General features: G+C 32.8%; 1 protein-coding gene across 5 annotated transcripts in view; it reads left to right on the top strand.

The window, feature by feature from the left end:
- The window catches only part of LOC129940902 (very low-density lipoprotein receptor-like), a 388737-nt gene that overhangs the window by 88828 nt on the left and 274052 nt on the right, over positions 1 to 25857 (top strand). For all 5 annotated transcript variants that reach the window (XM_056049426.1, XM_056049430.1, XM_056049424.1 and 2 more), the window contains exon 2: positions 6812 to 6952. In XM_056049426.1, coding sequence (XP_055905401.1) covers positions 6812 to 6952 — 141 coding nt within the window. The remainder of the gene's footprint in view (positions 1 to 6811; positions 6953 to 25857) is intronic.

Here is a 25857-nt window from a genome sequence, read left to right as displayed (position 1 = left end):
ATGTAAAATTTGGTTGGTGTTTAATACACCATCGATTCAATAACACAAGTGACTTGTTTAAAACTTTAACAAAATATTCGTAACAACATTTGAAATAAATAAAATAGAGATAATAAACTTGAAGTCAATATTTATCTTTGTTGTCCTTATATACTTGAATCGAAAACCATTTCTCTTCAGTTTTTTAACTTCCCATAGGAAGTTATTGTAATTGGTCCGATTTGTCAAATTGAAAATTTTGACATTTCTCGACGTTTCAAGGTCCCTAGAGTCGAAATAAAAGATTTTTAGAAAGATGTCTGTGCGTGCATGTGTACGTACGTTTGTACGTCCGTACGTTCGCGACGTTTTTTTCGTCGTCCATAGCTCAAGAACCAGAAGAGATATCGACTTCAAATAAATTTTGTTATACAGATAATAAGGCAGAAAGATGCAGAAAGGGCTCTCAAGAAAATTGTGTGGGTGGTTTTTTAACATAGCAGTTTGAAAAAAAGGTGCAAATTTTGGTTAAACCTAAATATCTTACGAACCAAAAACGCTAGAGACTTGAATTAAATTTTATATAATATATGGTAACGTGATACTAAACAGGTATATTTTTTGAAAAAAAATCAATATAACGGTTTTTTTATAAATCAATAAAACTGACAAAAAAAATTGTCACCTCCAAAATTTTACGACTGAAATATGATTTCATCTCTAAAACAATTTTATGCAACGAAGAATAATGTTTTTGACATCTGATAAAATTTTGAGAAAAATCTAATTGACAGTTTTTTTTACAAAAAATAAAAACCTAAAAAAAAATGTATAAAATTTGGTAAAAATTGATTTTCGACTCAAATATCTTTTCAAAACATTAAGATATTGGCTTTAATTTACTTTTATTTTTCAAATCATTTTGTTTTCAACATTCAGTTAAAGTTTGAACAAAATCGATTAGACAGTTTTTGTACAAAAAATTAAAAACCGAAAAAAAAAATTAACAAAAGTTCGTAAAAAATGATTTTCGATTCAAATATCTTTTAAAAACTTTGAGATAATAGGTTCTAACTAATTTTTTCTAATAAGAAATATTGTTTTCAACATTACTACAAATTTTGAGAAAAATCGAATCGACAGTTTTTTTTAGAAAAAATAAAAATCTGAAAAAAAATGTATAAAAGTTGGTAAAAATTGATTTTCGACTCAAATATCTCTTCAAAAATTTTAAATATTGGCTTTAAACTAATTTTATCTTATAAGAAATATTGTTTTCAACATTTGGTAAAATTTTTAAAAAATTCGAATTGACAGTTTTTTTACAAAAAATAAGACTCTAAAAAAAACAATACTAAAACTTGGTAAAAATTTATTTTCGGCTCAAATAGCTTTTCAAAAATTAAAAATATTTTCTTCAAGCTTATTTTATTTCAGAGAAAATATTGTTTTCAATATTCAGTAATTTTTATATAAAAATCCAACAGTCAGTTTTTTCATAAAAAATAAAATCTACAAAAAATAGTGCGCAAATTTGGTAAAAATACATAAAGACAACCTTTTAAGCAAGACAAATCGACAGACGGGATGGGAAGTTATCAGTGTGGGTCGCATCCCAGCCTCTTTTTTTGTTGATTTTGTAAAAAAAGTTGTCCATTGAATTTTTCTACAAAATTAACTTTAAACTACCAAAAAGATTTTGCATATGAAAAACAAGTTTGATTTCAAAATCTTTTGTTGTTAACGATATATTTAGTCAAAAACCAATGTTTAACATTTTTTTAGTTTTTATTACATACAAAAATACAGATTGGATTTTTCTAAGACCATTGAGTCATATGGTAAAAGATAAGAAACTTCTCAGAATCAGAACTGACGATCTTCAACTAGAGTGTGAGATCGATCGAGCAGACTCGGACTCAGATTCGGTTTCATATGCAAAAAAACGAGTTCACTCTCTACAGTTCTGACTCAGTGAAATGAGAACGATCTCAAAGCTCTTCGAATTCACTCCCACTAGTTAAAACAGTAGTTTCTGTGCGGTCAGTAGAGTCAAGAAGGAAAAATTTCTTCTGAAAGCGAAAATGAAATTGTAATAATAAACAATAATGCTGACATTCTTAGTGAATTTCTCGTAACTGAAACTTAATAAAGTCTTACTGGAGACGTCGTTTAAGCATTTAAAAACAAATTTTGCGAGGACATACATAAGTGAAAATAAAAATGCTAAAAAAGTGTGAAATATGTAGTCACGCTTAAAAGGAAAAAAAGGTTTAAATAACTGGCAATAAGAAAATAATTCTTTAGGACTGCGAAAAAGAATTGCTTATTTTGATGCTTGTAAATTTTTCATCCGCACTGCTCGTAGCCTGTACTCCCCATGTTGATAGAGTGGTTTCCATATACGCACATGTGTACAACCCAAAGGACCAATGGCGTAAGGAAACTCATATTTACTGCTCCATAAGCTGTGCTTTTCTTGTATTTCTGCAGAAGGCTTGCAATTTTTGTTGCGACTTGCTGTACAACCCTAGTTATCGTTGATTGATTAAAACCAATGCCTTCACCAACACCGCTTTGAAATCCAAAATCTCCTACATAACGCAGAAAAATAATCATTTTTCTTGATGCACCACCGCGTGTTTCCAGGAATGGGTACAAAAACTCATCTGTCAATAATTGCACACCTGTTTCAATAAATCTATACAACTTTTGATATCTTCTATTTTAATAAACATGATTTGTATCGAAATTATTCAGAAACTCTCCCATTTTCATAGTTGTTTATCAACTGAGTAAGAGAAACCCCGTCCTCAACAATGTCATGCAATTGAGCGTTTGCTCATCTTTTTGCATATCAAAACTAGAACTTTTTCACATAGAGCTTTCGTCGAGAGATAGATCTCAACACTTTGAGTTCGAACTCACAGCTTGAGATCGATCTCGAGTAAGGCTTAACTCATCTTTTTTCATATAAACCATTGTCTAAAGAATGAAATCATTATGACGTCAATATTTGTAATTATCCACTTAAATCGAACACGAAGAAATTGGATTTCTTAACAATTTTGCGTACTATTTTTTATAGATTTTAATTTTAATAAAAAAACTATTGACTATTGGATTCTTATTTAAATTTTACTAAGTGTCAAAAACAATATTTTCTATGAAATGAAATTAGTTTGAAATCCATAGTTTAAATGTCATATTTTACAATATGAAATTTAATAAAAATAGCTAGCATTATTCGTTCGTAAAATACCAATACCAAAATTTCATTTTTTTTTTAATTGCTATAGTTAAAAAAAAACACTAACTCAATATTTTTGAAGGTCTTTTCTGCATCTTTCGGCACTGGTTCTTGAGCTATGAATGAGATGATACAAAAACAAAAATTACTCTCAATCCGTTTTGTGTTTTTTTAAATTTTTAGTACAATAAGTTCACCTTTTCTTTCAGATTAATTTTGTGACACTTGAAACCAAACAACTTATAGAGATTTCTCTAACGTTTTTGAAATACCTTTAATTTATCAACTGAAAATTGAAGAAACGGATTATAGATTTGGAAAACCATCAAGAATTTATTCCAAGAAAAGCTACTACATGAATGAAGATGGCTTCAAAAAGCTTTGTATATATGTTTTTTTTTTTTTAATAATTATAAAACCTAACTTGATAGAATAATTCTAAAGTCAGATTAAAATAAAAACACAATAAAGTGATTGAAAAAGTACTGTCGACCAGTGTTACTGATACCAGCACAGGCTGTGTGACATGAAGCTCTGCTGTATCAACAAGAGGTCGTCCAAACCCTTTTCATCAATTTCAAGAAAAAATGTCGATTAACCATTGTAACGTCCTTCGAAACACTGTTCACAGTTTGTTTGTTAGCGCTGTCCATTTCAAGCTGTTCTAACGTCGAAACTTCGAAGTGACACCAAATGAAACCTCTTGTTTTTTATGTAGTTAACTACACATTACGATATCTTGACCGAGGAGCTTAGAGCCAATACTAAATGCATAATATGGAATAGTTACCGAGCCGTAGTTTTTATAAAAGATTATTTTTTTAAAGATTTGGCTTCAATAAATACACATATCTGCCTACGTAAGTTTCCTCCGAAATTGAAGTAAAAATTAGAATTTTCCTTAATTGTCTGTAGTTAAGTTTAGGGAATTGACAACGTTGGTTTATTGTTGAATAATATTTATTATAATAGTAAAAACTTCTGCAACCTATAATTTTAAAAATTTCGTAATAAGACTTTTTATTGGTGCGGTCCTTTAAATCGCAACCTGATTTAAGAGTTCTTTTAGCTTAAATGGTTAAGGCAGTTAAAAGTTTCATTAAAGCATATTCTTTTGACAGAAACTTGGTTGAATTCAAGTTAGAACTTTACAGACATAAGAGGCGACCCACACTGATAAATTCCCATCCTGTATATTTGCATATGATTTCAAAATCTTTTGAGCTTGATTTCAAAATCTATTTTTGTTAACGAGATTTTTTAGTCGATAACCTATTTTTACCGATTTTAGTAGTATTTCATAAAAAAATTTATTTTTTATATAAACAAATATAAATTGGATGAATGAAATTAATTTGAAGTCAATACCTTCTATTTTTCACGTGATATCGAAAACCGAAAATCATCATTACCAAATGTTCGAACTGTTTTTTGTAAATTTTATTTTTTTTTTAAGTAAAAGCGGACTGTTTAATTTTCATCAAAAATTCACTGAATGTCGAAAACAATATTTTATGTGAGATAAAATGAGTTTCAAAGCATTATTTTTAATTTTTGAAAAGCCATTTGACTCGAAAATCAATTTTTACGAACTTTTAGAAATGCTTTTTTTTGGTTAATATTTTTTGTTAAGAAACTTTCAATTTGATTTTCAAAAACTTTTTATCGAATATTCCTCATAAGATAAAATTAGATCTAAGCTAAAATCTCAAAGTTTTGAAAGATATTTAAGTCGATAGTCATTTTTTACCTACTTTTGTTAATAATTATTTTTTAGGTTTTTATTTTTTGTAAAAAAAAAACTAACAATTCGATTTTTCTCAAAATTTTACCGAATGTTAAAAACAATATTTCAAAAAAATAAAATAAGTTGGAAGCCATAATCTAAAATTTTCAAAAAGGTGTTTGTGTCTAAATTCATTTTTTACTAACTTTAAGTAATGTTTTTTATTTTTTTATAAAAAAACTGTCAACTCGATTTTTCTCAACATTTTACCAGATGTTAAAAACGTTTTTTTTCGTTGCACAAAATTGTTTTGAAGATAAATCTTTTTTATTAGTGAAATTTTCGAGGTGACAATTTTTGTTTAGTTTTTTTGTTTCAAAAAACATACTTGTTTGGTATCACATTACAAAATATTATATACAATTTAATTCAAGTTTCTAGCGTTTTTGGTTCGTGAGATATTTAGGGTTAACCAATATTTTCACTTTTTTTTAAATTGCTATGGTAAAATCTTTTCTTGATACAATTCCTCTTACTGACTTGCAGCAAATAAGCTCTAATAAAAACTCGAAAATCAAATTCTCGATTTTGTATTTTCTTCTGACGCTATTAGTGCACTTATTATATTGACAACTTTCACCCCTTTCGGATATTTTTCTTGAAAAAAGTAATAAATTAATTGAACACAGTAATTTCTATGATTTCTTATATAATTCTGACTTCGGGAGAGCTCATTTCCATTTGCTGTCTGAAATTCAGCGATTTCTGGAGTTTCTGGATACGTTAGTATTTTCTTATATTTACATAGCAGTTTCAAATTTGTATGAAATCTTGACTAATTGTTTGGGAAAAAATATATCTTTAAGGAAATACAAACTTTAGAAATCTACCTCCAACTTACTCCTATTGTTATATTGAAATATTAAAAAAAAAATAAGATTCATTCTAAAATTTTATATTCTAGTAATGAGCATCTCTTTAAAAGATAATCCTTACAAATTTTGGAAACTAGTTAACCTAAAGTAACAAGTTAGTGGCTTTTTAGTTAATTTGAATCACAATAAGTTTTCTTTAGATAAAATTGTCGAAATCTGTTACGCTTTTACCGAGAGTCATTTTTCAATAGCCCTGAAATAGTATGATGATTTTTATAATTAAAACTCCTGTAGTCGCTGTAGTCAAATCCCTGTGCTATAGAGTTGGGTCCTTGATCTTATTTTCGTGTGTATCTTGAAATACTTTTCAAATATTTATTTAAGACAACGATTTCATTTTGGTGCTACAATTTTTGCATAACATATCATTTAAAAGGCGTTTTTCTATTTTTATGTTTTATATTTTAACTTCAACATTAACATGTACATATTTCCAATTTAAATTTCCTCTCAATGCAAATGCAGCTTTGCAATTACAATAACTTAAGTCTTTCACATCTTCAATATTCGTTTCCAATTACAAAAATATTGTGGAGCAAAGTCAAAGTATGTAAATACCTAAGTACTTAACTAATACAAAACACGGTTGTTACAAATTTTTTGTTCGTTTGTAGCTTTAAATAGTTTTTTTTAATTAAAATCTTTCTTAAGAACACACCTGCCGTGAAAATATTCTAATATTTACTTGTTAATAGACAAAAAAAATAAAATATTGTCTTTGCGTGTTTTGTGTTGTTTAATGACAATCTAAAAATATACATACAAAAATGCTTATTTAAATTTTGCGTTTATAGACACATCACAGGTACACACGAACGCGTAATATTTTATCATTGTAGGAAGTTCTAGATCAACATTTTTTTAAATTTTAATGCACATGTCTTCAATATCTTAATGTTCTTATTTTCTTTTTATTTTCAGCAAAAAACCTTCCAAATACTTGTCAAGAGAAGCAATTCCAATGTGCAAATGGAGCGTGTATCCCAATAAGATATGTTTGCGATAAAGAACCAGATTGCACCGATCATAGTGATGAGTTGGTTCTGGAATGCAGATTTACAGGTATGTTTTCATATTTTTGTTGTTAAAATTTTTAACTTTCTTAATTATTCGTAAAACTACATAGTTTAACAGTACGTTTGTAATTTTCAAAAATTGAATTTTTAGCAGCTCTTAGTTTCTACGTACATACTTGATCCCAGAAAACCTGATAGCGCTCTTCCATGATGCGAAACTCGTGACGCATTTTGTCAGTAGAGTTTATTGTTCATATTGCATATACTTTGCAATTTTAGTAGAAGGAGAGCATTCTACATCACAGAACCGTCCAAGCCTTTAGTTCCAACTCATGAGCCATCAATAATAACTGCTCCAAATTTTTGCATATTAATGAGCCTCGGAAGTTTTTGTCAAATGTTAGAAAAGAATTTTCCATCTTTATCTAGTGAATAAACAAACTGTTTCAAGGTGCCCAATTTTCTCTTAAGAAACAGCCTTTTTTTCTTGTTTACACGGAAACTTAGTGTAACCACTTTGTTGGCCTATAATAGTTTTCATCGTATATGTTCTTTGGTTCAAGATAAGCGTTATGTTATAATATTCTTCCTTTGACTTTGTACTGGGGGCAATATGTATTTATGTCCATTATGCACATAAACAAAAAATATATATGTTGGGCTTCATTTTGGGCTATCAATCAATAGATTGTTTATATGGTTTTAAGACCATTTTTATTAAAACGTTTTTGACATCGGAACAAAAGTTCAGTTCATGCAGTTTTCATAGGAACAATAACGTAGTCTTTATGTCTGTCTTGATGCTAATAATTCTGAAGCTTGTTTCTTAGACGGTCATTTAACTCATTTATCATTTTGGAAAAAGCTTTGTTTCTCATTTGATATACCTTAAAAATCAGCATTATTTTGTGATAAGCTTGGTCTTTCAGTGTCGTGTTCTAATGGTTCATATATTTGTTTAGGCTTTAAGAGTCAGGTGAACGTTGCACTGAACGGTGAACAAAACCTTATACTTGGATTCTGTTACGTTACGTTCACACTACAAAAATAGCAGTCTTCCAGATAATTTTGTATTCCGGTTGGGAACCCAAGACTTCTCATTATTATCTTAGATCGTCCAAAAACAGAATACTCGAAATAGTTATTTTTCATTTAAAAACTTCAGTATATCAACACATTAAAATACACAGTAAAATATAGCTTCAATAAACCATCTTTACTTTAATGTTAACAGGAAGTTACGCCAATAACAATAGAAACAATATCAGCCGAATGCATAACCATATCCTTTTAATAATATTTTGGTCTCTATAACTATATCAACCTTTGTGGCTGTATGACTCCGACAACTTCAGGAATTCTATCTTTATGGTCTTGAATTTATTGTGGAGCATTGCAGACAGTTTCTCTTATCTCTGAAGTCCAGTTGTGATCGAGAAATGACAAAGTGAGGAGAGTTTTCTTGTAAAATTAAGATTTTTGCCTATCTAGTCACACTATCATCATTTTCCAAGTTTTAAATGAGTCAAGATCATTTCGGAGTAAGGTAGAATCAGATGGAGTAGAAATAAGATTTATTATTTTCATGTTTATTCATCGTAAATATATATTTAAAGCAAATATGAAAGGACCAAGGTGGTTCCCTTGAGGCACTCCTGATTGTGTGCATAGTTGAAATTGGAAATGAGAACCTAAAAGCAAATCTATATTGACGGTTCTCTACGGTTTATTTGAGCTATGAAATAATAAAAGGTGAAAATTAAGGGCTGTGGTGATAACGTCCGCTTCATTTATTTTCTTTAATTTAATAAGATTTTTAGATACACTTTCAGATTAAGATTAAGAATATCTGGTTTTTAAGAAGACTTGTTATTGTTAAAGATAAAATATTCCTTCAATAAAAATAGATAGAGTCGTATAGAATATTTTCGAAAAGCTTGGAATATGAAGAAAGCTTGGATATATGCTTGTAGTTCATAGCATAATTTCTAGCTCCTTTCTTAAGAACAGCAAAAGTTAAGTAATCTTTCCAAAGATTTTGGATGATGGCTTGAAAAATGGAAAGACGAAATAGTGCTGACAAATTTTTACTTAGAGAGGTACCACAATTGTTTAAAAATATTGAAGGTACTATCCGGAACATAAGATAAATCATCTTTGGTTGGAGTTTTTTTTTGTTTAAGGTTAAGAAAGGCTATAGTGTACCTTTAAAGTAATCAAACATTAAAACTATCGTCAAGTCCTTTAAGATGGTTAGTGTAATAAGCTTTTCACACGAAACCCAAAAACCGGCTTTTCGGCAAAAAGTTTTCAAAAACCCAAAAATCGTTGACACCGACCATTTACACGTTTTCATTTGACATTTAAATTTGTTTAGCACTGGCTGTCAAATTTTGAATTGATGAAAAAGACATTTCAGAATGAGTCGCAGATATACTCTGCAACGAATCTAAAGGATCTGGGACTGATACAAACTTAAGCCTTATGTAGGCACTTATTGAGTTGATTTTCAGGAAGGTAAAGATCTATACGAGCTCCAAAAGAACGAATGGTTTAACAAACGTTTTGATACGAACATACAAAAAACTCCCAGTATATCACCACCCAACGTCTCGGATGCGGATAAAATGAAAATATCCAAGTACTTCCTTTCACACAGTGAAGATGTTCTATATGGTATGTGTTCTCTTAAGGTTCAATTTTTTGAAAAGTCTTGAAGTGCAAACATTCTCCTAAGGATTTGTCTTTGCCGTCGATACCCTTAAGTCCATAATCCTTTCCTGTGCTGTTATAGAGCAGCATATCAGCGCAGACAAGGCCCTAACATTAGCACGTCTCGAAGAAGAGTTTGAACTGAAGTTCTGGGGACGGTTGGAATGGGCTCACGACATGAACCAACAAGAACTAGAAGTTCGCTTGGCTGCAGCTATCCTTTTTGTTCACTTCAACCGGGCAGAACAATTCACCAAAGAGAAATTATTGTGTAGAAGATTATACGATCAAATCAATAAAAAACAAAACTGTTACAACAAATTAATTAATAATTTTGTTTAAAATATTTTCTTTTTTTTTCACAATAAACTCAATCCAAAATACTGCTTATGACTATTGCTTCGGTTGGTTAAATGTGCCTTCAGAATCGCAATGTATTGTGGCTGTCCAAGCAGGTTATAGGCGGGGTTGAGAAAATTCTGAACGATTTCGTGTAGGTCCTTCTGGCCGGAGCAGAAAAGGTCAATTCCTAATTCAAGAATCGTACCAAAATTACACTCGCCTGGCTTGTCCAAAGCACTTAGGATGTTGGCATTGCTGTCCATCAAGGGGCGATAACCCACTGTTGACTGTTGTGGTTTTATTCACTGCAACAACGATTCCCACATTGTGGAATGTTTTGGCGCAAATTTTCCTAGCTCGCTGTGACTTGGCCTCCACCAAAGATTTCCTTTCATACTTGTTCTCCTCCACAAATTAACTTATCGCCTTTCTCATATCTCCCAAACCCTTGTGATTGAACGGAGTTACCGGAAAGTCTTTCTACAGGTAGTAAGCAAAAGCGTCGAACATATTTGTGGCGACGAGTTGAAAGACGCATCCCTTAGAAACGTCATTACGAACTGTGAGCAAGTCTTCCTCGTCCTTGGGGTCGTCACGCCAGTAGCCATAGTGAATTCCGGTTCCTCGCTTAACAAAGAGCGTTTGAAACTCAGGACTCTGGAGGATCATAAAAGAACCGCCAGTGCCGCACATTGTCACCGGGGCTTTTATTCTCGACCTTGAAAAATTTCCCTATTCTGAAAATAAAAAACAAAAAGCAATAAATATTTACTTTTTGTAACTTAAGGTGGCGCTAAAACAAATTTGGTGGGGCAACAGTCCGTTGAGAACTAGGGCCTAGTGACTTACAACTCTCAACCATTCCTGTGTGCGAGTAATGTTGTCAGGAATGGAGGGGACCTACAGTTTATATGCCGAATCCGAACGGCTAATTTGAGAAAGCACTTTTTCATGACAAGAGTTACTCTTGGAGAATTTGTCAATTCCTCGCAAGAGGCAGTACCCGTGAAAAGACTTTAGATGGCCCAGGCAGGGATCGAACCCAAGACCTCTGGCATGACAGTCCAACGCACTAACCATCATGCCACGGGTACTACTAGAGCTTAAAGAGCAATGCCAATTTTCGGTATCCCTGTCATTTGTGCAGAATCAAGATGTAGATGCACGCTGATCTTACCAATGCGTTTGATGTCAAAAAGGTCTTAGACACATCGATGCACTGTCATGCAACTTCTTTAACATCGTTCTGGAAATAATTGTGCAAAACTCAATCTTCAACACTACACGGACAATATTCCAAAGGTCTGACCAATTACTCAGATACGATAATGATATTAACGTAAAAGAAAGATTAAGGCGTGGTGTCAGAGGCGCGTTTTTGAGCATTATGACGGAATCGGAGAATTTAGCTTAATAGTCAATGAGGCCAAGACCAAGTATATGCTGTCATCAAGAAAAGACATTTAACGATGACGTCTTGAGACAAAAAGTCACCATGGACAGCTACAACTTTAGGGACTTCAGGACTTTGTCTAAATAAGCACTGCTTTAATTCGGATAACGACACCAGCTCCAAAATCGTACGAGAAATAAGTGTTGCAAATCGCTGTATATTTGGAATCAGAACACAATTGAGTGGTAAAGTCGCCTTTTAAGTACTAAAGCCATGGTGCTGAGGCTTAAGCCTTACCAAAGAAATGTGAGAATGTCTTAGAATGTTGTCGACCAAAACAAATTCTTCTTTGGTCTCGTCTGCATAAATGAAGAGTGGAAGAGAAGATACAACGAAATTTTACGGGCTGTAACGCGATACTGATCTTTTTTAAAGAAAAAAAGTCCAACGACTAGCACCGATAGCTGGGTTATGTAAAGCAAGTTTGAATCCAAAGATGGCAACTCAGTCTAGTAGAAAAGTACATAATTTTTTCTAGTTCTTTAGGGGTATGATTAAATTCATCCACTCAATTTGTTGGTAAATATTGAAAAAATTAAAATTTTAAAACTTCTGTACCTAACCTTGTTGATCAGAGTGTATAAATGTATTACGATGTCTGTCTATACCAAAAGAAATTAAAAAAAAACTACATATACTAAAACTTTATGTTAGATTCTTCAATTAGATTTACTTGAGTAAATTTTCAATTCTATTGGAAGGCAATTCTTGTAAAATTTAAACATTTTACAGGCGATATATTTACCTATCTAACCTACCATATCTAAAAAGATACTCGTAGATAGAAGGTATCACTATAGAAAAGATACTCTACCTAGCTACAAGGTATTAATGTATATATTTTTTTTTTTATTTTGTTAATAATAAAAGTCTTTTAATGTCAAACCTATTATATGTATGATAAAATTTAAATTGAAATCAAGCATCCGAATATTTTTGATTTTCAATAAAATTTAAAGGATTACAACCGATACCTTTTTTATTGTATAGAAAAAGGAGTTTAAATTTAAAGAAAACACATAAAACACACACTTTTTAAGCTACAATTGAATAGCTTTAAATAAAGTTAGTTAAAATGTTTTAATTAAGTATAGGTTGGATAGTAGATAATGGAAAAGAAGGTGATAATTGCTTTTTATTGGAATTAAAATGTGTTTTAAGATTTAAGATGACAACTTTATTCATTTAGCTGTGTTGCAGTGCTAAAAGCATTCGTTTTATTTAATTACACTTCTATAGAAGTTTCACGAGCTATGGTACATGAGATATTAAAAGATTTAGACATGTTTTCCTAGAAGATTTAGAAATGTGCTGTCTATGAAGTTACATGTCAGTTTTATAAAAATTGACAGTTTATTGAGAAAAGGGAAACTTCGTGAAGTTGCAAGTAGTTTTTTTGTACGTAATGTTTTCCTATGAGGACTTGACAATTTTTCTTTAAAATAAAACGCAAACTATTTAAGATGATCCAAAAAACTTTATTATCCGCTTGAAGTTAAATCAATTTTTGTATGAATCTGCGGACCCAATTTTTTGTGATTCAGCCACACATTTCGACTGATACAGCTGCTATTTCGTTTCCAATGTTTACTCTGAGCTCTTCGAACGTCATCGACTTGACTTAAGCTAGCCCCAAAATAAATATTCTAGAAGTGTTGCAGTACCATCCTGTTGAAACCACATGTCATGCCCATATCTTCTAATTCCGACCAAAAATATTCAATAATCGTGGCATGATAACGCTGGGCATTCACAGTAACGTGACGAACGTTATCGTCAACGAAAAAATATGAGCTAATAGCGCCGGAATAGAAATACTGATTTATAAAGCCATAGTGGCTTTTACTCGTTCAAAAACGCATATTTTGCTTATTGACGATCGCATTCGCCAAAAATGAACTTCGCCACTTAAGAAAATACGCTCTTAAAATTGTAACCGATTACGAATTTCTGTAGAAAATTAGTATAATTTGTAGACGTTCGTCGTATGTGATGACAGTGACAGTTTGATGATAAGTGAAAGGATGTGTTGACAAATTAAAATCAAAGTTGTCAACTCCCTATTGGAAAACCCGATTTATGCATAGAAATTCTTAAAAAATATTTAACTTTTTGATAAATTGATGTCGCTTGAAATGGATTTCAGCTTAATTTAAAAGTCATTAGGAGTGTCAAATAAAACCGGTAATTAATTGGATTTTATTGAAAAATTTGATTGAAATTTTGAAATGTCTAAGTCTACGAAAAATTTAATTATTTAAAAAAATCTTGTGCAATATTTCTGCTTTTTTGACAGTTGGTTAAAAATCGGACTGTGTTAATTGATTGCAATAGATTTTGAAGTTATGGAAAACAGAAATGTCAGTCTCAAAGGTAAGTCACTTGATATAAGTGTTTTTTTTTTTTTTTTTAAGCCATCTGTAGTAGAGAGCGTAGTACCCGTGGCATGATGTTTAGTGCGTTGGATTGTCATGCGAAAGGTCTTGGGTTCGATCCCTGTCTGTGCCTCCTTAAGTTTTATTCACGGGTACTGCATCTTGCGAGGAATTGAAAAAGTGCTTTCTCAAATTACCCATTCGGTTTCGGCATATAAACTGTAGGTCCCCTCCATCCCTGCAATTACTCGCACACAGGAATGGTTGAAAGTTGTCAGTCACTAGGCCCTGGTTCTCTACGGTCTGTTGCGCCACCTAATTTGTTTTTTTTATAGTACAGCAGAAATTTAATGAATAATAAATAATATGACATCCTTGAGCCTATTTCTTAAACATTGGCAATTGCGACAGGTGACAATTGTCAATTCTTAAGCTTACAACTTGACAATTGACAAAATCTGTTACATAAACAATTATTTTGTAGAATTGTAGGAAAATACCCGACAATTGTCATCTTTTCATTTAATAAAGGAAATTTCATGACAATGATTTGTCAAGAATTTTTAAACAATTTATATAAAAATGTCAGTATTAAATTGAACAGGACACTTAGTTACGATCAAGTGTTTGACAGTGTAAATAATTTAAATACTAAACGATATATTTTTGAGTGGATGTGATGACGGTTCCTATGTGGGTCTCCGTGTAACACGTAATTTTAAACAAAGAATTACTAATGATTCCGAATTTTTATTTACATTTCAATTAAAAGAAAATATTTCAAAACATTAATTTCGAGAATGTTATTAACTTAAAAACCGCTAATATTTATAAAGTTTTGTGCAGTTTACTTTTTAATAATCCAACACTATTTTGGAAACAATGACATTTTTAAATTTAAAGAGTAGAAACATCCTGTCACTTCTGACATCAAAAAAATTGGTCGAGGAACGATACAAATTAAAGGAAAGCAAAGGTAATGTTCCATATTTCATCATTTTTCTATAACAACACATTTCTGGATTATACAACGACAAATCAGTATATGAGGCAAAATTGTCATGAAAACTTTGTCATTGTATTTTTCTGACCGACTTGTCACCTGTCAATATTTGTTTGAAATACAGATTTGTCAGACAAGTGTACAAAAATTTGTAGAATTGTCACCTGTCAATTCGTATTTGATGGAGATTTGACTTTTATTTCAGTACCTATCGAAATAAATGTTCCGAATTTTTCATCTTTAGACTTTAGTTGGTACGTTTTATACCTCCTTGACGCTCGATGGGTGTGTTTGTAGAGTAGCTTCTAACAAAGCAAAGCACTATGACAACATTTTAAAAATCAAGATAAACCCTGAGATTTAGACAGCATTTCTTTTTAATGTATGTTATTCGGAAAAAGACATAATTTGAAATATTTGTATGATATTTTGCAAAAACTTAGTGTGAACAAATATACCGCCATCTGTTGAACGCTAAGACTACACATGTCAAATAGTTAGATCAAAATCTACGAACGAACCTATTTTTTTAATTCTTATTTCATTCAGCTTCAATTTACAAAATAGAAAAAAAATAAGAAGAAATTAATTATTCCTGATATTCTCCTAAACAGATCCTTATTTAAACTGTCCATTTTATTAAGTTATAATTAGTTCTTGTCTGAATTTCGCTAATTTTTATACAAATTATTCTGAAAAATATCAAATCTTTTTATTTAGTACTTCGCTGAAGTGGAATAGTAAGAAAACACTGCTAATATAATTTTTTAACTTATTAAAATAACGACCTTAAGTCAATGCCGAACCCGAACGGCTAATTTGAGAAAGCACTTTTTCATGACAAGAGTTACTCTTGGAGAATTTGTCAATTCCTCGCAAGAGGCAGTACCCGTGAAAAGACTTTAGATGGCCCAGGCAGGGATCGAACCCAAGACCTCTGGCATGACAGTCTAACGCACAAACCACCATGCCACGGGTACTACTTTTTGTAAGGAAATTGTATAAATAATATTACTTACCACGACCAAATTTATTTCAAAATTAAATATTTGTTTTGACAACAGCCATCAGCAGTTTTGTTCACATTAATTTGAGCGCTGAATTTGTCGAAAGGTTTGTTTGTTTAGTTCCACTTTGAATTGCAATTAGTTTTCGAGAGGTTTTATATAAAACTTGTGGTTTACGAAAACTTGTAGTTTACCAAAAGTGTATGGAAAACTTGAGTTTTCGATGTAGGTTTTCGGCGAAAACCGATATTTTCGCGAACACTGGGTTTTTCGGTTTGGGGTGAAAAGCCTATAAGATTAAAGGAATAGAGGTTTGTAATGGTCTTAGGGTCGGTAGATGTCATATCGCGTAATTTTTAATGCGAGGGGAAGCAATCGGTATTACGTTTAATGTTAATAAATTGAAAAAAGCGTCTGGGATCTGTAATCAGCTTGCTGCTTGAGAGTGCAACACATGACCTTGTTTTCAAATGCGTTTTCCACAATATATTTTTGAAGGTTTTGTAGACCTTTATTATATCAGGGAAGGGAGGAAGATACATTTTTATATTGAAATATTGTTGAGGTGTTGAGGAGGTCGGATAGTAGATGAGTAGTTTCTGAAACGATAAAATTAAAAGTGATCTAATCTCGTTTGTGGAATGCCGAATTTCAAAGTTCGATGAGGAATATAACAACCTGAGTAGGAATCGGCTAAGGTGATAACTGGTTGTCATAGTTCTTATAGTCAACCGTGAAACAAATCGAAGCATTATACAGTAATAAATTGTTGACGTTAAAACTTTTTCAAAAGTTTGTCTATTCATTAAAAAAAACTCAGTACAAAATTAATTGACAGCTGTCAAAAAGACCAACTTCGATAAAATTATAGATAAAAAATCACGCGAATTTAAAAAAAGATTTAATAACATTATGCCAATCATAGATTTACATTGAAGTTTTGCGCAATTTGCAATGTTGGTTACCATTTTGAAAAGTGCGCGAATATCGTGAACTAAAACAATGGAGTTTTATTAAATAAATATGGGTATTGGAAATTATTCTCAAGCATTGGTGGAATCGGCTTAGGCGATAAGTGACTATCACATTTTTAACTTCCCATAGGTAGTTATTGTAATTCGTCCGATCTATAAAATTAAAAAATTTTACATTTCTCGACGTTTTAAGTTCCGTCCGTACGTTCGCGACGTTTTTTTTGTCGTCCATAGCTCAAGAACCAGAAGAGATATTGACTTAAAATTAATTTTTGTATACAGATACTAAGCCAGAAAGATGCCGAAAGGGCTCTCAAGAAAATTGCGTGGTTGTTTTTTTTCCATAGCGGTTTAAAAAAAGGTGAAAATTTATGTTAACCCTAAATATCTCATGAACCAAAAACGCTAGAGACTTAGATTACATTTTATAAAATATATCGAAACGTGATACAATACAAATATATGTTTTGAAAAAATCCAATTAACGGTTTTTTTATAAATCAAAAAAACTGAAAAAAAATTGTCACCTCGAAAATTTTACGAATGCATAATGATATTATCTCCAAACAATTTAACATCTTTTTAACATCTAGTAAAATTTTGAAAAAAATCGAATTGAAAGTTTTTTTTTCTTATAAAAAATAAAAACCTAAAAAAACATTACTCAAAGTTGGTAAAAATTGAATTTCGAATCAAATATCTTTTCAAAAATTTGAGGTTATGGCCTCTTACTAATTTTAAATTATAAGAAATTTTGTTTTCAACGTTTGGTAAGGTTTTGAAAAAAATCGAATGGACAGTTTTCTTACTAAAAATTAAAAACCCAAACAAAGAAATGAATAAAAGTTGGTGAGAATTGATTTTCGACTAAAATATCTTTTCAAAACTTTGAGATATTGGCTTTAAAATTCTCTTATCTTTTTAAGAATATTGTTATCAACATTCATTAAAATGTTGGGAAAAAGCAATACTAAAGCTTGGTAAAAATTTACTTTCGACTCAAATAGCTTTTCAAAAAATTTAAAATATTGTCTTCAAACTTTTTTTACTTCACTATTTATTTATATGAAAAATATTGTTAAATTAAATTAAATTGGGTGGCGCAACAGTCCGTTGTGAACCAGGGCCTAATGACTTACAACTCTCAACCATTCCGGTGTGCGAGTACTGTTGTCAGGAATGGAAGGGACCTACAATTTTAGGCCGAATCCTAACGGCGTATTTGAGAAAGCACTTTTTCATGACAAGAATTACATATTACAGTACCCGCGAAATTAATTTTTTTTTAATTAAAGTGGCACAGGCAGGGATTGAACCCAAGACCCTTGCATGACAGTCCAACGCACCAACCATTATGCAACGGGTACTGCGAAAAATATTGTTGGCAATTTTAAAATTTTTAAGAATAATTCAACTAACAACTTTTTTAACTTTTAAGCAAGACAAACCGACAGACGAGATGGGAAGTTATCAGTGTGGGTCGCATCCCAGCCTCTTTTCTATAATCAAATTGAGAACCGCCGACTTTTCTGTCTGTGTAAAATGATTCAACTCAATTCAATTTGATTGAACCAATTTCCAAACTGAATTTTGAAAATTCATTCTTGTCATGGTTGAAGTGGTTCCTAAAATATGTGATTTCGACAAAATTCAGCGATATTGTGACGAATGGAAACTGAAAATAAATGTCCAGAAGTAGGAGACAATTCTGTTCCGGACTCCGTTGGCTACGGCCACGAGGGATATGTGCAAAAATTGGCGCAAGATGGTTATCGTTGATCTTCACGGGCAGCCATTAGCGAGCAAAAGTATAGTGAAGTACCTCGGTATCTGGTTAGATCAGTATTTATATTTCGACAGACATATAAATGCTGCTCTGACCAGGGCCAGAGGAGCCTTCGCTCTGACGAAACGGTTGTTTTAAAGCAGTCGGCTTGACCCCAGAGTGAAGGTAATTTTCTACATGGCTCTTATACGGCCGATGATCGTTTACGGTTGTCCTGTGTGGTTCAACGTTGCCCCTTCCCAGATGGAGAAGTTTCGGGAATTGACAATTTCGTGATAAAACTCGTTCGAGGTCACATTGCAAGAGCTATGTCTTCGACCAACAATTTAATTTTTTCGTATTTTGAAAGTGCACGTTCGAACGACTTCATACCACCAGAGGCATTCCTCTTTTTAGACAGATGCGGTCTGATACAGGATAGATTGGCAGTTCCGCTAATCTACCACGTCAGACGAAGAACCGTGGATAGGCGACTCCTGTACAATCGGGACGTAATGGCACAAGGCGGAGCAGAGCTCCTTCTGTTCAGTAGGAATTGTACTCAGGTTTTGGACGAAAATAGGCTTTATTAATTATAGCCAGATCAGCAGGGGTAAAAAACTTCTTGCATCGTCGGAGAAAACCTAAACACTTAGCAGCATTTTTGGCGATGTCAAATATGTGATCACTCCACAACAAGTGGTTTGTAATGCACCTACCTAGGACTGCTAGCTGTTCAGTCTCCTCGATGCAAGTACCACTCATGGATAGTGGCATTAGGGGAGGGTTACGCTTTTGCGACAGTAGACAGCATTGAGTTTTCGAAGCATTAAATTCTACACGGTTTTTGATTCCCCATTGAACAATGCTGTCAAGATCTGAATTTAATGAGCTTATCATACGCTGCCTTTGGTAGTCCACATCCGAAGAACAAGGATGAGAATCTAAAAACGAATATGAAAAGCTGAAGGTACTGTCATCGGCGAAACAATTTAGTGGGTTAGAAGTTTCAGACAATAGATCATTTATAAAAATGAGGAAGAGCGTCGGACACAAAACGGAGCCCTGGGGCACACCAGCGTTTATTTTATGAATATCAGATTTGAACCCGTCCAATACTACTTGAATTGAACGGTCCAAAAGGTAATTTCTAACCCAACGAAGAAGGAATTCATCAATACTAAATGCACGCATTTTCGATAAGAGAGCTTGATGACAAACTCTATCAAATACTTTTGAAATATCAAGTGCAATAATCTTACTTTCTCCCAAAACGATGTAAAGATTTGTTCCACTGTTCGGTAAGATAAACCATGAGATCACCAGTGGACCTATTGTAACGAAAGCCATATTGCCGGTCATTAAGAAGCTTTCGTTCTTCAAGATATTTCTTAAGCTGAAAATTGATCAGCGTTTCCATGACCTTGGAAAGAAGAGATGTAAGTGCAATTAGACGATAGTTGGATGGTGAGGAGGATTCGCCTTTTTTAGGGACAGGCTGGACAAATTCAGTTTTCCATCCACTCGAAAAGAGACCTGTAGAATAGGACAGATGGAAAAGCTTACACAGTGGTTTTGCCAGCGTTGAAGAACACCTCTTCAGAACAATTGCGGGGATACTATCCGGGCCAGCGGATTTGTGAATGTCAAGATTTTTAAGTACTCTAGTAACTGAACGAGTGCGAAAGAAGATTCGTCCCATAGAATCGTTAACGCTTTCAAGTACAGGCGGAGTCATGTCACTCACTGGCAGCATCGAATTAACAGCAAACTGGGCTGCAAGCAAATTGGCTTTATCAATCGAGCTTACATAGGGAGTGTCATTGAAAACAAGAGCCGGAAACGACGAAGACGTAGTGTTACGCACATTTTTTACGAATGACCAGAAATGTTTACTACCATTGGGACATTGTAGTATTTTTTGCCGTAATTTCTGGTCATGCAAAAATTTAATGTGTCGTATATGTCCGTTACAGGTCTTTCTAGCTTGTTTCAACTTATTCCGGATTTCCTCAGTTGGGTTGGCTTTGTAATTCCGGAAACTTACATTTTTGGTCCTAATAACCTCTTCACAGCTCGAATAAAACCATGAGTTTTCTTTTCTTTGGGTTTGATAGATTTTTCCCCTATTCGGGATAAAATTTCCCATTCCGCAAAGAATTAAGTTTGTAATAATAAAAAACTAATAAAAATGAATTAAAAGAAAATCTTGCAACAGAAACTTAATATTTTTTGGACAATGACTTACATTTTTGGAGTGATAGCTTTTAAGCTATCAATTTTACTTGACACCTTGATGAGGCACGTCTCCTTTGACTGTCATTTATCAAAAACAACCATGCCGATTCCATTCCTGGATTTCGTGTAGATTCATTACATCACTGAATTGTGTGAATTGTGCTTGAGTTTTGCAATCTCTGACTGCAACTTATTCATAATTTGTTTAATTTTAAGCAATAAAATAGTTCTTACTTGTCAAATGTCAAAAAGATGACAGCTTCAAAAGTGACAGCTGGCTGGTTGGAATTTTAAAATAAAAGCTGTTACATATTGGCAAATTTATCTGTCATCATCATACAGTCTTATTGCTCTAAATACTTTTTAAGAAACCTGAAAGATTCTACACGAACCACCTACATTTGAACATCGTCCCCAGAAATCAACTTAAACCTAATAAAATAAATGATAAGTATACCTATCTCTTAAACCATAGAATTCTGCTGATTTTGTTCCTGTTTTATATTTACATATATTTAAGGGCATACCACTTGAGCTGAGCCATCACATATCACCACAAAATTTATACACAATTCGTATGCACTGTATACAAGTGTAAAAAGATACGAATTTACGACTTTTCATGCTCTAGCTCTATACGCGGTCAAAAAGCTTCCCTTAAGAACCAATTAATTTTCAAGAGAGAGAGAATAGAAAAATAAAGAAAGAAAGAATGAAAAGGAATCAAAATATAGGAAGCTCATTTATTATAATGCAAAACACGTGCGAATAAGCTGAATTTGCATTTAAATTTTGTTCTTCTTTTTCCTTTCTTTTTTTTTTGAAAGCTTTTAATAAAGTATCTACAAATCTATATGAAACGTGGAATTGCATTTATTGTCTTTTTGTTTCCACGCGTTTCAAACTCTGATACCTTTTTAGAACTGGAGGAACTGAAGTTCTTATACTTTCTACAGAAGCACGACCGATTTATCATTAGCTAATGACATAAAACAAAAAACTTAATAAGAATCTACAAATTGTATTCAATTTCGAGAATTAGGGACGCCAAAGACGTCTGCATTTTAAGTTCCCTGAAAACCCTTTATTTCTTGAGAGCTATAGTTTCAGCTCTATCTTGTCCTTTTTCATTACTATAGATAGAGATACCCTTGCTTATACCCACCGATACCAACTCTCATTCGTTCTATAAAATAGAAATACTTACCAAAAAATTTAAAAAAGAATTTCGTAAACATCAAAACTAAACTCGATAGTTCCATTCTTATAATGATAAAAGAAGAGTCGGGAGCTATAGGTTCTTTTTTTTTGGTTCTGGATTTTGGGTCATTCGGTTGCGCTTGTGGGGTAGGTCAACATCAACACACAAAACTCAAAGCGTGCAATGTGTTCCCCGGCGATAATATCCAGACAAAAAAAAAGAAAACAAACAAATTCAAATATAAGGATCTGCGAGAAGTGGGTAACTATGTATAGACCGAACCACAGCCCGACCGAACGGAACCACCACGGCCACTATGAGCTCTGGAGGCAAAAATACAAGGACTTTTCGATAAAATTGGTTCTTTAGTTCTGATGGTATGTGTACCTTCATATATATTGGGGTCAATTGGAAAGTTTGTTTTCTTTGTTTCTTCCCAGTAATATTGTAGTATGGTTTGCTGCTGCAGAGTTCAAGGATTTTGTTTGCTGTTCTGGATTTCTAATCTGCTTAACAAGTTTGCAATGTTTTTCTTTTTGAAAGTTGTTGTTATTTTTTTGTTTTGTTTCACCAAAATAATTTTTTCTTGTTTCTCGTTGAAATCAAATATTAAAAAAAAAAACAGAAATAAAATAGTGTAGAGTTTGTGTTTGGAATTTGATGCTAAATTCCATTTATATTCACTAGGTGAACGGTTGTGGTATAAACTTGGTACCTATGCAAAAGTCCTAAAGGAAAATAGTGGATATAAATACACCCTCAAGGGGGCGATAAATCGAGAAGTATAATGATCTTACCCAGTTGGTTTGTTTTAAATAATATTTTCTTGGTTATACTATTAACAACTTCCTTCAATGGAAAATTTCAAAGCTTTAATGAAATTGATTTGAGTTGCGATACCTGGATTTATTAGACAGTCTGTAGACAGTCTTCTTTTGGTTTTAAGTTACACAGCGTACAGAATTGGTAAAAACTACTGTTATAAGGACTTTCATTTAAGTTGAGAACTTCACATCTTGTTTTAAAGATTATGGATATCTTTGCATAACTCAGTTAAACCAAGATTAAAGTTGAGCTGACTGTAGATTAATCTACTGAATGAATCTTGAGCTTCTTCTGTCAGTGAATGCTTTAATATGTCTCCATTTTTCTTTATGATGCTCTTCATTATTTGTTCTTTCACATGGTTTAAATTGCTGAAGTCATCATTCAATCTCACTCCACGCTCATTGGCAACAGATTGCCATCTTGCAAACCAACAGTCCTTGTTTCTCCACTAATATCTAAAGGGTGATTTTTTTGAGGTTAGGATTTTCATGCATTAGTATTTGACAGATCACGCGGGATTTCAGACATGGTGTCAAACAAAAAGATGCTCAGTATGCTTTGACATTTCATCATGAATAGACTTACTAACGAGCAACGCTTGCAAATCATTGAATTTTATTACCAAAATCAGTGTTCGGTTCGAAATGTGTTTCGCGCTTTACGTCCGATTTATGGTCTACAAAACGACCAAGTGAGCAAACAATTAATGCGATTGTGACCAAGTTTCGCACTCAGTTTACTTTATTGGACATTAAACCAACCACACGAATGCGTACAGTGCGTACAGAAGACAATATTGCGTCTGTTTCTGAGAGTGTTGCTGAAGACCGTGAAATGTCGATTCGTCGCCGTTCGCAGCAATTGGGTTTGTGTTATTCGACCACATGGAAGATTTTACGCAAAGATCTTGGTGTAAAACCGTATAAAATACAGCTCGTGCAAGAACTGAAGCCGAACGATCTACCATAACGTCGAATTTTCAGTGAATGGGCCCTTGAAAAGTTGGCAGAAAATCCGCTTTTTTATCGACAACTTTTGTTCAGCGATGAGGCTCATTTCTGGTTGAATGGCTACGTAAATAAGCAAAATTGCCGCATTTGGAGTGAAGAGCAACCAGAAGCCGTTCAAGAACTGCCCATGCATCCCGAAAAATGCACTGTTTGGTGTGGTTTGTACGCTGGTGGAATCATTGGACCGTATTTTTCAAAGATGCTGTTGGACGCAACGTTACGGTGAATGGCGATCACTATCGTTCAATGCTAACAAACTTTTTGTTGCCAAAAATGGAAGAACTGAACTTGGTTGACATGTGGTTTCAACAAGATGGCGCTACATGCCACACAGCTCGCGATTCTATGGCCATTTTGAGGGAAAACTTCGGAGAACAATTCATCTCAAGGAATGGACCGGTAAGTTGGCCACCAAGATCATGCGATTTGACGCCTTTAGACTATTTTTTGTGGGGCTACGTCAAGTCTAAAGTCTACACAAATAAGCCAGCAACTATTCCAGCTTTGGAAGACAACATTTCCGAAGAAATTCGGGCTATTCCGGCCGAAATGCTCGAAAAAGTTACCCAAAATTGGATTTTCCGAATGGACCACCTAAGACGCAGCCGCGGTCAACATTTAAATGAAATTATCTTCAAAAAGTAAATGTCATGGACCAATCTAACGTTTCAAATAAAAAATCGATAAGATTCTCTCTTAAAAAATCACCGTTTATAAAGGAAGATTTTTCGAAAGTCTTGTGCTTTGATGGTTGCTCCAGACTTTGATGATGCAATCAGTTTGAGACTTCAAGGTGCCTGTCAGATGTTTTGAAAGTCCTGTTTCTTGGCGTAACTAGGTGCATTCAGAGGTAGGGTAAAAAGTTTCTTTATAAAATGTCTTTAACATTTTTCGATGTCTTTATATTCTTATGATCGCCAAACCCAAACAAGAAAGTAGATTTCACTGTGTTGAATTGTATTTTGTAGATAAATTATTATGTTTGTTGGATAATATATTTTTTCATGTTAAATGTATCAAGCTTTGTGAGCTTTGGGCTTTCTCTGAATCTAAATGAGTTATGAAATGTAGTGTTGGATTTAATTTCAAACCTAGATATTTGATCTCTTTTGTTATAAGCGCTTTGTGTACATGCAAATGATATTTTTTTAGATTTTGTATGTTGATTGATAGTTCCCATCATTGATTGAACTTTGTATGATCCTGAAAGTATAACGAGGTCATCGGCGTATAATAACACATTCACGGTGCAGCTAGTTTTTCCTATTCCCCCAGGAAGTTTATCACCCACATCGTTTATAAATTGCGAAAACAAAAGAGCGCTTGTCATGTATAGTCAAAATCAAAAAACAGTTTGAGATGTTCTGATAATTCAAAAGAAAACTTAAACGAACTAGTATACATTTAGGAGTCTCGCTTTGTTCGAATTTTCGAAGTTAATATTTTATATAGCATAGTCTAGGGCGCTGACACATACAAATATCGAAAAGCCCACAAGTTTTATATATTTTTGAGACACACTGGTCGACAAACAAACAATTTTAAACGATATTAGAATATAAAAACCATTTTTAGCAATTCACTAAGCTTACAATATGATTTACCTTATAGCTACTTTAACTTTTAGCAAATGCTAAATCTATATGAAATCTGTACAATTATTCTTATATGAGCAGTGGATCGAATGGTTCGGTCTTCAGTTGAGAATTCCAATTAATAGGTCCGTTTAAGCGTATTTACTTTTTTTATTTACACGAACTGTTGCTTTCTAGATGCTCGTTTATAAAAAAGGCAATGAGCAATTTACAAGCTAGCAAAACGAAAAGAAAGGTTCAACATTTTGAACTCCCTCAGTAAATTGCTAAATATCTAACAAGTTGCTAACTAATATATTGTTAAGACCCTAACAATAGGTTGTTACGGTTGTTGGTCCAATATTCGAATCTCACCTTTAAATATATCAAAGCATGTTTTTAAAATATGTCCCTTTAAAAATGCTGAAAACAACTAATAAAGTCAAAACAATAAACTGTATAGGTAATA

Source organism: Eupeodes corollae, chromosome 1 (assembly GCF_945859685.1).
Source record: "Eupeodes corollae chromosome 1, idEupCoro1.1, whole genome shotgun sequence".
Classification (NCBI taxonomy): Eukaryota; Metazoa; Arthropoda; class Insecta; order Diptera; family Syrphidae; genus Eupeodes; species Eupeodes corollae.
This window is presented reverse-complemented; position numbering and strand designations above follow the sequence as displayed.